The sequence below is a fragment of the Malus domestica genome, chromosome 10 (assembly GCF_042453785.1).
Source record: "Malus domestica chromosome 10, GDT2T_hap1".
NCBI classification, from domain to species: domain Eukaryota; kingdom Viridiplantae; phylum Streptophyta; class Magnoliopsida; order Rosales; family Rosaceae; genus Malus; species Malus domestica.
This window is the reverse complement of record NC_091670.1, coordinates 27,708,849-27,724,441: the sequence shown is the minus strand read 5'-3', so window position 1 is coordinate 27,724,441 and position 15,593 is coordinate 27,708,849. Positions and strand designations below refer to the sequence as shown.

General features: G+C 37.8%; 2 protein-coding genes across 4 annotated transcripts; both read left to right on the top strand.

The window, feature by feature from the left end:
- Positions 1-4,925: 4,925 nt before the first annotated feature.
- Positions 4,926-11,166, top strand: LOC103445406 (transcriptional corepressor LEUNIG_HOMOLOG-like). 3 transcript variants are annotated; one of them, XM_070805748.1, is made up of 19 exons: positions 4,926-5,059; positions 5,166-5,250; positions 5,574-5,664; positions 5,825-5,922; positions 6,179-6,288; positions 6,398-6,684; positions 6,786-6,861; positions 6,991-7,102; positions 7,205-7,254; positions 7,343-7,609; positions 8,145-8,216; positions 8,470-8,685; positions 8,934-9,075; positions 9,161-9,270; positions 9,629-9,778; positions 9,982-10,137; positions 10,234-10,350; positions 10,473-10,670; positions 10,808-11,166. In XM_070805748.1, the coding sequence occupies exons 3-19, from the start codon at positions 5,633-5,635 to the stop codon at positions 10,949-10,951; spliced, it is 2,337 nt and encodes a 778-aa protein (XP_070661849.1). In that variant the 5' UTR covers positions 4,926-5,059; positions 5,166-5,250; positions 5,574-5,632; the 3' UTR covers positions 10,952-11,166. The 3 variants fall into 3 exon arrangements, with proteins under 3 accessions (XP_070661849.1, XP_028965738.2, XP_028965739.2); XM_029109905.2 differs by having other exon boundaries at positions 4,943-5,054; XM_029109906.2 differs by having other exon boundaries at positions 4,943-5,054; positions 6,165-6,288.
- Positions 11,167-11,615: 449 nt separating this feature from the next.
- On the top strand, positions 11,616-15,344 carry LOC103445407 (E3 ubiquitin-protein ligase PRT1-like). The gene is made up of 7 exons (XM_008384414.4): positions 11,616-11,947; positions 12,063-12,091; positions 12,214-12,393; positions 12,751-13,092; positions 13,189-13,392; positions 13,997-14,091; positions 14,664-15,344. Exons 1-7 carry the CDS (start codon positions 11,853-11,855, stop codon positions 15,051-15,053), a joined length of 1,335 nt encoding a protein of 444 aa, XP_008382636.3. The 5' UTR covers positions 11,616-11,852; the 3' UTR covers positions 15,054-15,344.
- Positions 15,345-15,593: the final 249 nt, after the last annotated feature.

The following is a 15,593-nucleotide window of genomic DNA, read 5'->3' as shown; positions in this document are numbered from 1 at the left end:
GTTTTCAACACACTTATTCTGACTCCTCTCTGTTTGTCAAGACAGTTGACTCTGGTATTGTCATCTTGCTGCTTTATGTGGACGATATTATTATCACAGGGAATGCAGATGCAGCTATGCAACAGGTTATTAGTGCTTTAACCAAGGAATTTGATATCAAGGATCTGGGGGATCTGCATTTCTTTCTGAGCATTCAAATCTCTCGCACTGCATATGGCTTATGTTTGTCTCAATCCAAATATATTTTGGATCTCCTTACTAAAACTGAGATGCTTGAGTCCAAGTCATGTGAGACTCCCTGTTTGCCCTATAACCGGCTTCTCAAAGATGATGGTGCTCCTTATACCAATCCAACGTTGTACAGGAGTGTAGTCGGTGCATTGCAGTACCTCACCTTTACAAGGCCAGATATAGCATTTTCTGTCCATCAAGTATGTCAATTCATGCAACAGCCTATGATTGCTCATTTCACTGCTGTCAAACGCATTTTGAGGTACTTAAAGGGTACCATTCATCATGGCCTCACTTATTCACAAGGACCACTGCAATTAAAAGCCTTTAGTGATGCTGATTGGGCAGGTGACCCTAATGATAGGCGTTCTACCACTGGCATGGCTGTGTTTTTAGGAAACAATCCTATATCCTGGTCTTCAAAGAAACAATTGACAGTTTCTCGCTCATCCACAGAGGCTGAATATCGAGTCTTGTCCTCTACTTCCGCTGAATTAGACTGGATTCAGCAACTGTTAGTCTTTCTGCAGGTTCCTCTTACATCACCTCCGGTTTTATTTTGTGATAATTTGTCCACCATTGCTTTGGCTTTTAATCCGGTTCAACATCAACGTACTAAGCACATAGAGGTTGATGTTCATTTTGTGCGAGAACGCGTTGCCAAAAAACAACTTTCTGTTCAGTTTGTGTCCTCTAAAGAGCAATTTGCTGATATTTTGACTAAAGGGTTGAGTTCTCCTCTGTTTCGTACTCACTGTACCAACCTCATGCTTCGAGCATCGAATCATGTGTTTGCGGGGGGATGATAGAATAGAGATATTGGTGTATAAGATGTTGCCACTTGTAATTAGATTAGAGAAGAAGTTAGTTAAGGAAGTTAGCTGTGTAAGTGTAAGACTATAAATACCTCAACACTGTATTACTTGGAAGTTAAGAAATATATCAGAGATATTCATCTTCTCTCTAAGTTCTTTCTCTCTCTCTCTCTCTCTAAGTCTGTTACATTCTTAGTCTTCCTTACTGTATAATATTGATCATAGTTAACAATATATATATCAGGAAGAGTGAAGGAACGCTAGGAGGAGGAGAGGGGGAGCTGCGCGGAAAAGTTGGACAAGCTGGGAAGAGAGCACGGGACAGGTTGCTGTGCAATTAGGTACGCAGACGGGACGGGACGGAATGGGACGGGACTGGACGAAACAGGATGGGATGGAATAGATGATGTAAATATTGAAAAAGATAAGGAGAAATTTTGTCATAAATTTGTGTTCCACAGATGTGGAACGGGTCGTTCCAGGGGGAAGAGGTGCAATGAAAAATCAGCCAAATTTCGTCCCATGGGACAACCCGTTCCACAGTTTTTAGGCGCACCAAACGTGGAACGAAACGGCTCATCCCATTCCGTCCAGTCTCGTCCCACGTACCAAACGGTACCTTAGGGTTCGGATTTCAAAAAAAATCGGGGAGAAATATTGAGCCGGTCTTAGGCCAGGCCTCGGGCCGTTTCAAACAAAGGCTGAAAGGCTGGGCCACTCTTCGCTGGGCTCAAAGGCTTGGCAACTAAACAAAAACAGAAACAAAAAAAACGAAGAAGAAAAATGACACTGGGCCTCCCCTTTTCTTGGGCCCACAAAACAAAGCAATAGCTTCAGGCTGCACAAGAATTTTGGGCTTCTAACATAAAAGGAAAAACGTTGGGCTTCTAGCATAAAAGAAAATTTTGGGCATGTGTGAAGCTCAAACTAGTTTGAAATATTTTTCGGATAAGACATATATGAATGTCTGTGATATAAAAATAAGGCTTCACTATTTTGATAAATTGGCAATAAGTAAGGCACCTCTTTCGGCAATTCTCCTCGTCCATAGATTTGGGGGACTCCTATATATGCTACTACACCTTGGTACTCAGAAGTTTTGTGGTTACTTAGTAACTTGGATTTGTCAAGTCCCAAATCGAAAAGCTTTCCTCACTCGGGAACTTAGGGGAGCACTGTTTGTACCATATTTGACCAATCTCGAAACTACCAAACCCCAATCAACGTCATACCTTCAAGGACTCACTGAGGGGTTCATGTTGAGGCACCCCTGCCGAAGCATAAGAGTTTCCCTCCAACCAAGAGGTCAATCACAGCACGATACATGTCAATATCAGAATAAAACTCATCGAGTCCCACATCGACCACAGACAAAAGCTAAAGACTCTCCTCAACTATAAAAGAGACCATTCTCCTACAATTAATGGCTAATGTCATTATTGTACTTAAACTAGTCATTATAACCCAATGATAATATGCTTAAATCCATGTATTTGTGTAAACCCTTCACTATTAATGAGAACTCCTCTGCTCCATAGACATAGCCAGACTTAGGGCGAACCACGTACATCATGTGTTTGCTTCCCCATCTGTACCTCTTTACCCGTCATCATCCCTAGGTGACCGGAGCAACTAAGCGAAGGTCACAAACTTGACACTTTACGTTGATCCAAAGTTTTCACTGATTTTGTGCATCAACAATCTTAATATTTGATCATTAGTTTGAGAAGATAGAAAATAAAGAGGGGGGTAGAGGAGGGTTGGCTGGTGGTGAAAGAGAATGGGTCGTCGCCGGTGAGGTGGCTTGTTGGAGGGAGTAGCAGTCGAAATTCGGTCTACGTATTAGTTTTTTCTTTTTCTATTTTGTCATACATTTGTTGTTTATTTTTATTTTTTTATGTTTGTTTAGGTTTTTAAAAGTTATTTTGAAGGAGGTTAAATTGGGTAATGGAAAATTTAATTTAGAGTGGGTGAAAAGGGGGAGAATATCAACATTCTAAATAAATAAATTACCTTTTATTTTTCTTGAATGTCTTTTTTTTTCATCTTCATTAAAGGAAAAAAAAAAGCATTTACTCAAATAATTAAGGGAATTTTAACGAAAAGTTTCTGGTACTGTTCACTTTAATGAAAAACCACATTTTTACACTAAAAAGTCAATCCTGGTACTATTCACTTTACCCTTTATTTTGTCCTTATCGTTAAAACTCAAAGTTTTTAAGTCATTTTCATTAGTTTTCCTAATAATTAATGCTGATGTTATTGGCCTTCAACCATTTTTTAGGTGAGGTATTGTCACTTTCTTTTACATGTTTTATAGAAGTGGTAACGGGAGAGAGAAGACCGAAACCTCATATGCGACAAATTTTTTATGTACTCGAAACACAAGTTAATACATTATGTGTCCTAGTACATGTGGAGATAATATATATTCAAGGTCCTTTCACTCTGACTCTATAGTGTACCTACTTGTGTTCGGAATAAACTGAAATGTTTTTTCTCAAATTCAAATAAGATTGCTCATAACTAAGCTACAAGCTCCTTACACTGTCATTTTCCTTTTTGTTGAAAAACTAGTCATCAACTAATTTGTTGAGTATTTAGCAATAAACCTTCAATTTAAGCCCAAAATTTATCCGAAAGTCCACGGTTTGGGGTCTAAGTTGACAATAAGCTAATTTCTATTGGTGTTTTTAGCTTATGCTTTTTTTTTTTAAATTTTAAATTTTAATTCTTTTTTACAAATTTCACTTTTTATTTATTTGTTTTTATTTGAAACTATGTCATGTTTTGTTATGTAATGGTAGGCAGTTTCTTATCAAGGTATTAATGCAATGCATGAAGGAGAATCGCACAATAGTAGTTAGAGGAGACTGAAATGTCTCTGCGAGTTTTCTTGGTACCCATACTAGTTGGTCCTCTCTTTCTTAAATTTTTTTTAATGCAATGCGCAATCGTTTAAAAAGAATGTTCCCCATAATGGTTGGGCACAACTGTCTGTTTATATCTCAAATTACACACGCTACTCACATCACAAATTACTACAACAGATTCGTTCCTAATTTCAAAACAAAAAACCGCAACATAATAAAATTAAGCCACGCTATTTAAATGTCAAATAGTCTACAAGATTTTTCTTTTTAAATATCTAAAGTCATTCAGCTTTTGAATAAAATGAACCACAACCAGACAGCCTAATAAAACTTGTCGCCCAACCATAATTCATTAACCATCGACCAAACACTTCCACTAAACCTATGTTGTTATAGAGTCTTGTTCATCAAAGTTACATTCAACCACCACTTAATCACATTGTTGATCAAATTAATTGAGCTTATATTCTTAATCTTAGATATTAAGGTGAGATCCATATGATCAATCATCAAACAAAGGATGAATGAAAAAAAAGAAGAAAAAAATAGAAGATGAATGGATGTGTGGCACAAAGGATCAATGGATATTTTTTAGTACAAATCATTTCCGGATCTAAAAAGATTGAGCTTAAGGATCAAATAATCCGAACCGCTAAAATTTGATTCAACAGGTACAATTATTATAAGTTTTAGAAAAACCTCATATTTGTAACCATTGAATCAAATTTCAACCGTTCAGATCATTTGATCTTTAAACTTAGTTTTTTAAGAACAGAAGAAGATGATCTGTACTTGGATATTTTTAAGGAAAAATTGTTACGCGTATTATTCATTAATGAGTGGGTCCCACAATCGACCAATCCCAAAAAGGCCGATGTGGAAACGCACTAAACCATACATCACTTTAACACCGAAGTCCGAACCAAATACCGAACCTCACATCCCTCACACGACAAACTTACGCAAACTCTATACCGAGCCTGAGATGCGGCTCCGAACCTAAAAACCTTCCTCTGTTAATATCTTCGTTCGGCGATTCCTTCTCCTCTTTTCTCTTTCACTGTTACACTCTGAGAACAAGAGTGCATTATTTTATCGGGAAAATTTTTCACACCGTTTGAACTCGATTGAGCGCGTAAGGTCTCAGATCACTCACGCTGTGCGAAATTCCAATTTGTTTGGAGGATTTTTTGAAATGGTCTTAGACTGAACTCAGCTGAATTTTTTTTGTGGTTTTGTTTTTCAGTTTTGGTTGATTCAGTTCGCGTTAGGGTTTATGAGGTGGAGATCTCGCGGAATGGTGCTGTAGGATTTGATCGGTTGGTTCACTGGTATGGTTTTTAGCTGAATGGCGCTGTAGGAATTCTGTGATTTTTTTTTTTTTTGGTTTTTGAGTTTTTGCTCTGTTTGGTTGCTCGGGAAATCCAGGACAATGGAGGGAGAAAATTCATGGAGTTGTGCATTATATGATTTTGTTTTAGTTACTTAAAAAAGTTCAATGTAATTCATATAGATGATAATTGAGCTAATGATGGTGAAATACTCATAGTAACGGTTGAATTCCTTTTTTTTTTTTTTTTTGCCATTTAAATTTAAATTTAATTGAATTTACTTTATGAGGGGATCTGAAGCTATGGGTGATGTATAATTGCAGACAAAGCAGTGATTTTGCTGGTGATTTCTTTGTTTGCACCTACTTAATAAAGGTAAAACATGGCGCAGAGTAATTGGGAAGCCGATAAGATGTAAGTATTTGCATTCATCATTTTTGCTTTCAATCTGCATGTAATTTTTTTTCTATATTGGTATTTTCTTTTTGTTGGGTGTTGTTGCTTTCGTTTTACTGCCATATGTTGATCATTGGTTCGATATTTACCCAATTGTTGATTTTGTTGTATGCTTCAGGCTTGATGTTTATATTCATGATTATTTGTTGAAAAGAAAATTGCTTGCTTCTGCAAATGCGTTTATGACGGAAGGGAAGGTTGCTACGGATCCAGTAGGTAATGTTGCCAACTTTTAATTCATTCGCAATGCACTTGCTGATTATGTTTTAGAAGATTCTGCTTAGTATGCATTTGCACAACAACATTTTGTATCATTGTTTATGCCCAAATCGTTCACTGGGATGACATATTTTGATAGTATGTAAGTTCTTTTTTTTTTTTTTTTTTTTTTTTAAGATTTTGTTGCGAATAGTGTCAGTATATGTGTTGAGAACTTCTGGAGAGTAAACCTGTTTTAGATTTGAATATGCAGCAATTGATGCACCAGGAGGATTCCTCTTTGAATGGTGGTCTGTCTTTTGGGACATATTCATTGCAAGGACAAATGAGAAGCATTCGGAGGCTGCTGCAGCTTACATTGAGGTTCCTTTATTTTGCGTCGTATTTAGATTTTGTCATTTTAGAAATATCTTTTCAGGAAAAGAAGAAATGTATTTCTTTCTGAATATGCCTTCATGAAATGATGGCACAGCAAGTTAAGGCAAGGGAGCAACAACAGCTACAAATGCAGCAGCTGCAGCTATTGCAGCAGCGCAGTGCCCAGTTACAGCGCAGGGATCCTAATCATCCTGCCCTTGGTGGTGCTATAAATGCTATAAATTCTGAGGGAGTCATGGGGCAACCGTCAGCCAGTGTGCTAGCCATGAAAATGTATGAAGATCGTATGAAACACCCTCACCCGATGGATTCAGAGGCATCCCCAACGCTCATTGATGCCAGTAGAATGGCCCTGCTCAAATCAGCTGCAAATCCACAAGGGTACCTTCTCCTTAGTTTTTGCATGTATTTGAGCTTTATTTTTTATCATTTCTTTCCTGGCTAGAATGGGTCATTCATCTGTTTAGTTCTCGTTGATTCAGCCAGTTGGTACAAGGCAATTCTGGGAACATGCCTGCTGGTTTTCAGCAAATTCAAGCCCGAACTCCTTTAACCACTGTAACTACTCAGAGTCTCAGACTATTACTTTTACTATTCATGCGTTTCTTTGTTCAAATTTATTAGTTTCTTTGCCTCTTCTTTTCTAGCATACTGAGCAATTAGTATGTCAACTTGTGGAGATTGTAGGACATCAAAACCGAAGTTAGCTTAGGTACACCTCAGAAAAGTTTGCCTATGGATCCTTCATCAATTTATGGACAAGCAATTTTACAGTCAAAATCTGGACTGAGCAGTGCAGGTGACAACACTTGACCTTATCATTGTCAGATACGGCCCTACAGTTAAATATGATCTATATGCTCAGACATTTCACATATGAATGCTTCCTTTCTTCCTTCAGGATTGAATCAAGGTATTACAGGTCTTCCCTTGAAGGGTTGGCCTCTAACTGTAAGTAATATATGGCTTTCTCTTCTTGGTTGTTTTTTCTATCAAGTGTGGATTTAACTCTTAGTTGCAAAACTACTCCATAATACAGGGAATCGACCAATTACGACCAAATTTGGGTGTACAAATGCAGAAGCCAAATCTTCAGACCCAAAATCAGCTCCTTTTGGCATCTCAACAACAGCAAGTTTTGGCACAAGCTCAGGCACAAAATAACCTTCGTAATTCCACAAATTACGGAGATATGGATCCTCGCAGATTTTCTGGACTGCCTAGGGGTAACTTGAATGCAAAAGATGGTCAATCTACCAGAAATGATGGATCTATGTCCTCTCCAGTTTTATCAAGTTCACCAAAGGTAACCTTTCTCATGTATCTGATGAGGATTAGGATTCATGGTAGGCACACACTTAGACAGAAAGAGTTGAAAATTTGTTATTACACTGTTTTTCATAAATATGCTAATCTTTACCTTTCTAATTTTAGCATGTGGCGTTTTTGTTCTACAGTGATTAAGAACTTAAGTATTCTACATGCATGTTATGCTTGCCCAAATCAAACTTCAGGGGCTTAAAGTAGGGAATTGTATGATAATCACTCCTTTTTGTTTTTTCCCTTTCATTTTAAACCTTGAAAGACAAAGAGTGTACATGATCCATTTGTGAATGCTGGGTTTCTATAGTTTAGGATGCTGGTAAATCTATTATCGTTAATGCTCCTTCTCCATTTTCTGCTAATTTGTCCTTTCGGCTTTTAATGAGTTTCCCTGGTTTGATCAGTCATCGTTTCATGTGATTTCTGAGTTTGTCCATAGATATTTTCTGTTTCCATAAACTTACATCTTTTGAAAGGTTTTGATTTTCGTTTTCTGAGGCTTTGTTGGTGTTCAACAGATAAAAATGGCTCAGATGCAGCACCCTTCCTCTCAACAACATGAACAATTGCCACAGCAGCAACTGCAACAGGTTGTGCATAGTTGTGCTAACTTAAACTTTGTACTCTTTCTGTATGTCCTTGGTTAGGGATCCAATCTTGGGCAAGGGCACTTTTTTTTTGTCATATTTACGAGTTAATTATGAAACATTAGATACTTCAGAGAACCAAATTTTGGACAACAATGATATGATTCCTTCTACAATCTTACGCCTTTTGAATTAGGGCCTGATGAACTACTGCTTTGGATAAGCTGATCAACATTTGTTGATGTTTTTCCTGCAGAATAACAGAAAAAGGAAACAACACTCTTCCTCCGGACCTGCCAACAGCACTGGCACAGGAAACACTGTTGGCCCTTCACCTAGTTCGCCAGCATCAACTCACACGCCTGGTGATGGAATTAACACAGCAAATAGTATGCAGCATGTTAACAGCATGCCAAAAAGCTTGATGATGTATCCAGAAGGAACAGGACTTCCTTCGTCTTCCAATTTACTGGTATACTGACTTTAAATTTAGATGTGAAGAGTACTTGAGCTGCCATTCTAATTATAAGTTTATCAAGGTTTCCCAAAAGCTTAATGTTGTCAGTAAACTTTGCCAAAAGCTTGGTTCGATTGTTGAGGAATCACTTATCATCAATGTGTTTTGAGTATCAAATTATATTGATATCTCATGGATGCTGAAACGGAGAAAGTGGAAAAGCCAGAGCGACTCTTCTTCTAATAGCATCATTTTCTGTGCAGGATGACATTGACCGATTTGGAGACGTTGGTTCGCTAGAAGATAATGTGGAATCGTTTTTGTCAAATGATGGGGGAGACGGGAGGGATCTGTATGGGACATTAAAGAAGAGTCCTAAACAGCACCATAAAGATTCCTCTAAAGGTAACTTGAGGTTTACACATTGTATTCAGGGAGTTGGTCAAGTTTCTTCACTCTACCTAAGCTGTGGCCGCATTATCCCATTCAGGTTTTACTTTTGGTGAAGTTGGCTGCATACGGACCAGAAACAGCAAAGTTACTTGCTGTCACTTTTCTTCGGATGGGAAGTTGCTGGCAAGTGCAGGACATGACAAAAAGGTATGTACATTGTATAATAAGACATGCAAATGATATATGATATTTGGCACATTATCAGAATGTGTGTACGCGCTTGCGCGCACATGCTTGCTCACGTGAAAAATATATCTACTGGATTTGACAGTTCTTTCTAGTTTCTATCAAGGTCAAAAAGTCTGTTCCACGTGTGTTTTTGCCCACACACGCTCGCTCACATGAAAAATATATGTACTGGATTTGACAGTTCTTACTAGTTTCCATCAAGGTCAAAATGGCTGTTCGCACGTGTTTTAATGATTTATATGCGTGTACTGAAAAGGTACGATTGAGATTGGAGCTTGAAGGAATGAGAATAATTAACATTTGTCATTTGGACCAGGTTGTCCTCTGGAACATGGATACTCTGCAGACTGAGAGTACTCCCGAAGAACACAAGTTAGTTATCACAGATGTTCGGTTTAGACCAAATTCATCTCAACTGGCAACAGCTTCTTTTGACAAATCTGTACGATTGTGGGATGCAGCCAATGTAATTGTCTTTACTCTCTTCTATGTATGGTCTGGGCTGATGCAACAGGGGTGTACAGGGTACCTCAATACATTAATAATTTCAAGATTCTTTTTATTCTTTTGTAACTTTAGTCGTGAGAAACCTTGTTTTACAGGCTACATAGTTTGTGAGTGCACTTTCATTGTACTAGTGTTGTTGACTTATTAATCTTATTGTGGCAGCCAAACTATTGTTTACAAGCATATACGGGGCACAACTCACCTATTATGTCCCTTGACTTCCACCCAAAGAAGACTGATTTATTTTGTTTCTGTGATCATGACAATGAAATTCGGTACTGGAATATCAACCCATTCTCTTGTACTCGTAGTTCGAAGGTTTGTAATCTTCTGTTATTTTCTTCCAAGTTAAGCGTTTTGTGATTTGTACGAAAGCTATACTCACTTGAAAATTATCTTCATCATTTGGGGCAGGGAGGTACTGCACAAGTGAGGTTTCAGCCAAAAACTGGACAACTACTGGCAGCAGCCTCAGATAAATTAGTTTCCATCTTTGATGTCGAAACTGACAGACAAATGCACTCGTTCCAGGTACCATGTCTATAAATATGGGATTGAATAACTGAGGACCTGATTAATGCTAATCTGTTGCTTTAGGAACAAGTCATTAGGTATAATTAGTTATATGTTTAAATCATCGTCCTCAATCGCAGGGGCACTCTGACGTTGTAAACTTCATTTGTTGGAATGCAAATGGAGATTATCTGGCTTCTGTCAGTCAGAACTTGGTGAAGATTTGGTCGTTAGTTTCGGGAGATTGTATTCAGGAGCTCGGCTCTAACGGCAACCAGTTTCATTCGTGTGTTTTTCACCCAAGTTATTCAACTCTCTTGGTCATCGGAGGAATCTCGGTAAATTTTTAACCTCTTCTAGCAATAGCTTCATTCATAAACGAAAAAAAGTAGCTTAAGATGATATTCGTAGTAACTGCATTGACAATGGTAACCCACGATTAATGCTAATATCCGCTTTCATGCTTGTGAGCTAGTCTTTGGAGCTGTGGAACATGGCTGAGAACAAGAGCATGACAATTGCGGCACACGAGAATATAATCTCGGCTCTGGCGCAGTCACCTGACACTGGAATGGTTGCGTCGGCAAGCCACGACACCACCGTCAAGTTATGGAAGTGAATCGAAGCTTAAAATCCTCGGAGAGGCTTCTGTGCAGAAATCTGGAGGGGAGACTGACTCAGAGTCGCAGATATGTAGAGTTGAATGTGCAGTGTTTGAAGTGTAGCATTTGTAGTAAATAGATATACCAGGGTTTTCCAAGTAATAATATTATATGGTAATTAGATGATCCTAATTAAACCTTGACAAATAATGTAGGAGTACGTTTTTTACTATCGATGGGTTTAGCTCTTATCTGTTAATTTGGGCACGTTGTCTTTTCGAATGATTAAAAGTGTTTTTAGAAAAAATGTTTATGAAATCAATTAGTAGTAAAAATGCAAGTTAATTTTAAAAAAACATTTCTTTTTTAAAGAAATACATAAATAGTGCTTTTTGTAGTAGGCATTTCAATTGCTTTCAAAACCTAAAAGGATTTTTTATAAAAACGTTTTCAGTCATTTAAAAATACTTATCAAATAGCTATTAATATTTAATATAATCTATTAATTACACAAATCTTGAAATTCAAATTCATTTAAAAATAAGATAGTAAGCGAAAATGCTTCATTCGTCATCGATTGTGATTTTTTTTTAGTATGGTTCAGAGGATTAAATATCTTGAAACTTGTTGGCGTTAGGTTATTGGTTAAGGATTCAACGATCAAGATCCAACCATCACAACCCCGTGTTTAAATTACAAAACGGAATTTACATCCCAACCCCTGTCCAACGCCATTGAAAATATAAAAGTATAGCCGGCATTCCGTGGGCAATCAATTAGCCATCGCTTGAATATGCGTCTTCGATGTGACGTTCAGCAGATATAAGCAGCTCATAAAAATCTGTGTATGCAAACCCTCATCACTCTCTCTGTATAACTCTAGGTCCAGCTATCCCCAAAATCTCTGTACTGCTTCCAATGGACGAATCCGATCACCGAATGATGGAAATCGCGGACGGCGGCGTTCAACCGGAGGAGGAAATCTCCGACTCCTTCCTCTGCTGCGTTTGCCTGTAAGTTTCCCGAATCCACTGTCTCCGATTTCCAATCAATTCGTCTCCCGAATTGCGATTGAGAAACTTGTAGAATCTTAGCTAATGCTGGGCGTTTTTGTTTCCAATGGGGCAGGGATCTTCTGCACAAACCTATAGTGCTCTGTAAGTCTGTTTGGCTTTAATTACATCCACATAGTTTTGATTATTTGATTAGATATTTTGTTGTAATTATTGTCTTATTAATGTTAATTAGAAATTATCGGTTTTTGTTGTGGGGCCTGCAGCTTGTGGGCACATTTCGTGTTTCTGGTGTGTGCATAGATCAATGAGCAGTGAGCGCCAATCTTATTGTCCGCTTTGTAGGCATCCGTATAATCACTTTCCGACGATCTGTCAAATGCTTCATTTTTTGCTGCTCAAGAAGTATCCTGTTGCCTATAGGAGAAGGGAATTGCAAATTCTCGGTATATATGCTCGCTTTTGTATTTTTATCTTTGAGTAAACTGAATATTATCTTGTTGTTTGTGTTAGTTTCATTAGTGATGACAGTTATTCATATCGAAACCTATCTGTTGTGATTAGTGATTGTATTTCTGTCTGTGGTCGGTATAAAAGCATTGCTTGCAAATAAAAAACATGTCTCAGTTCGTAGCTTGCTCTTATCCTGTTAGTTAGCATTTAGCATTCATAAATATCATGTCACTGCTTGAGGGATTTCTTCTGTAGTTGGTTGTTGAAAGTTATTATATAGATTTGATTTTGCTCTGGTCAGTTTTTGTATCATTCTGATTGCTTTTATTGTTGCCATGTGCATGTCGCAGAGGAAGAGAAGAAACTTGGCTTCTTCTCACCGCAGTTTGATACACATTCAAGCAGCTCTGAAGCTAATCAATGCTCCAATGTTCTGGCCAATTCTGCTTGCAGAAGATGTTGTGAAAATGTGAAGAAAATTGAGTCCAGCCCACGTATTGAGAATAGTACAGATGTTCCTAAGGAAGCCCATTGTGGTGTTTGTGAGGGAATTGGGAATGTTGCTGACGAAGAAAATAATTCCCTGTTAAATATGGATTGTGGGAGTCGGATCCGATTTTCAGTTGCTGATGTGCTATGTGCCGCATGCGAGCAACTATTGTTTCATCCTGTGGTTCTTAATTGTGGCCATGGTATGAATGCTCAAGTTATTGAACGATATGCTATCAGGTTTCAGTCCCATATTGGTGTGCTATTATTCTAATATTCATTTTTTTTTCATAATACAGTATATTGTGAAAGTTGTATTGTCAATCCGGATGAACAGATGCTTACATGTAAAGTTTGTCAAAGTTGTCACCCGTCAGGATTTCCAAAAGTTTGTTTGGAGCTTGGCCGCTTTCTGGAGGAGCAATTTCCTAAAGAATATGCCCTGAGAAGAGATGCTGTGCAGTTTAAACAAGCAGATCTCAAGCATGAGAACCCAGCTGCCTGTATGTTCGGTCTATCTTGGTGTTAAGTGTGTTGATATCGATTCACTCATTGGTTATGCATGGTTAGAAAATAGATGAAGGAGAGATTATATGATTTCCCAGTATTACTTAGGCATCCTAGGGTTGGAATTGCATCAAGAAATGCAAAAAATATATAGCCGTATGAATAACCTTTCCAAAACTCATTTGCTACCCAATTTAATAGTATTTCCTAATTTACGTAGGTTGCTTTGTTTCTTGAATGGTTATCCTCAATCTTTTCACTGAAGCTAAATTGAAAACAACTAAGTATGATTTAGAAAAGCTTCTTGCCTGATGAGTCAGAATTCCTTTGAACCAACAAGCAATGATACAGTAAGGGCTTCAAACTTGCTTAATCAAGGCTTGTAATTATCAAATACCGCAGAAACTAATGCCTTTTTCTCTCCTTTGCCCTAGTATGAACCATAGAATGTTTATCCATTCTACACACAAATTGTACCTTGTATGATGTTGCTGATGTATAGCCTAAGGTTGAGCTTACATGCCGTGCTGATTTACTGCTATGATGTGAATCTTGCATATCTTATATTTTGGCAGTGATATTGTTCGTGTGTACTCGCAGGTACAACAAAAGATGGTAACAAAGGAGAGAAGTTATCATGGTGGTCTGACCCTAACTCAAAGATTCACCCAGGATGTGGTTGTGATTCTTGTGGGGTAAATTTCTGACACCTTTCCTTTACCTGCAAATTGATGCTGTGATTTTGGTGACATGGCATCCGTGCATGATCATTACTCTAAAGAATTATCTTTGGCGACAACTTTCAAGGGTTTGAGGAGATGAACTGTGAATATTTTAGCAATAATTTAGTATTTTGGACTAGATGTTGATACATGCCGAAAGCCTAAAACATGTGTGGGCAAAATATTCCCACTGTAGACTTTAACTTTGACATTGCGACAGTATATACTCCAATGATCAGGACCAGAAACTATATATGCCACTTTGTTCTTGGTAAGCCCTAGTATATACACAAAGTATAGGTCCAATATTTCTGAAAGTATATGAAAATTGTGCATGTTTGTTGGATTCATGATGCTTAAACATTTGCTACGCCTTTGCCAGACTTCATTGTAGATGATACCACTTCACTGCCTGTTGTGTTTGCATCCTTTGATTTTAGGTCATGTTTGTGCTCTACGTTAGTGTTAAAGGTCGTTGAGTGACATCTATTGCTAATCAGTTTGATGTTATCTGAGAATCTCAACATCTTGGTTTTGGTTTGCAGATGTATCCAATCATTGGCGATAGATACCAATGCATAGACTGTACCGAGAAAATGGGATTCGACCTTTGCAGCCATTGTTATAATACAAGGTCCAAGCTTCCAGGTCGCTTCAATCAACAGCATACACCAGAACACAGGCTTGAGCATGTACGCATAGAAACGATTCGTAATCAGTTAAAACTAGTGACAGGACGCTTAGATGATCGTTCTCTTGCTCTTCTCATCAGTAATATTACTTCACAAGCTTCATCAGAAGGACTCATTTCTGCCGCCTTATCTACCGTGGCTCGGGAGGAGGCCGAGAGTAGATTAGCTGCCCAGGCTGCCGTCACTAATACTGGAGATGAACAAGATGATTCCCAACCCACTCTTTCATTTGAAAACCAGTAACGCTGCTTCTTGAGCGCAGCTTTTATATATGTTTTCTTAAAATTCAGGTTCCTGGAAGTCATGTTGAGCCCAGACCTGGTTAGTTTTCTTCTCTAATTGCATTTGTCGCCGGTGTGGTGAGGCCGAATGCCTCCTAATGTTGGAAATGCTTTGCTTCTTCCGCAAGTTAAATTTCGGTTTAGGGTTCATATCAAGGACTATGATGATTGTACGTAATTGAAACTTTGGTTGCTCTAGGAGTATTCCTTCATATATCATTACTAGTGTATAATGTATGTTTACAAAATAACACTTCTTAGTCTACATTGTACAAATGAATTATTATTTTATTCTATTGTTAACGACAAGCACAAAGAAGCCGATGAAAACACAAAAGGAAAAATTTAGGCAAAATGCTAAATAAATTTAGATATGAACTGATCAAGTCTTTATTCATAGATTATTCTTGTAAAAAGTCAGTTGAATCAAAAATCGTTTGGTCTTTTGATTATTATTATTATGTACATTTTACTGTTTATCGACAATATTGTTTGTTTATTT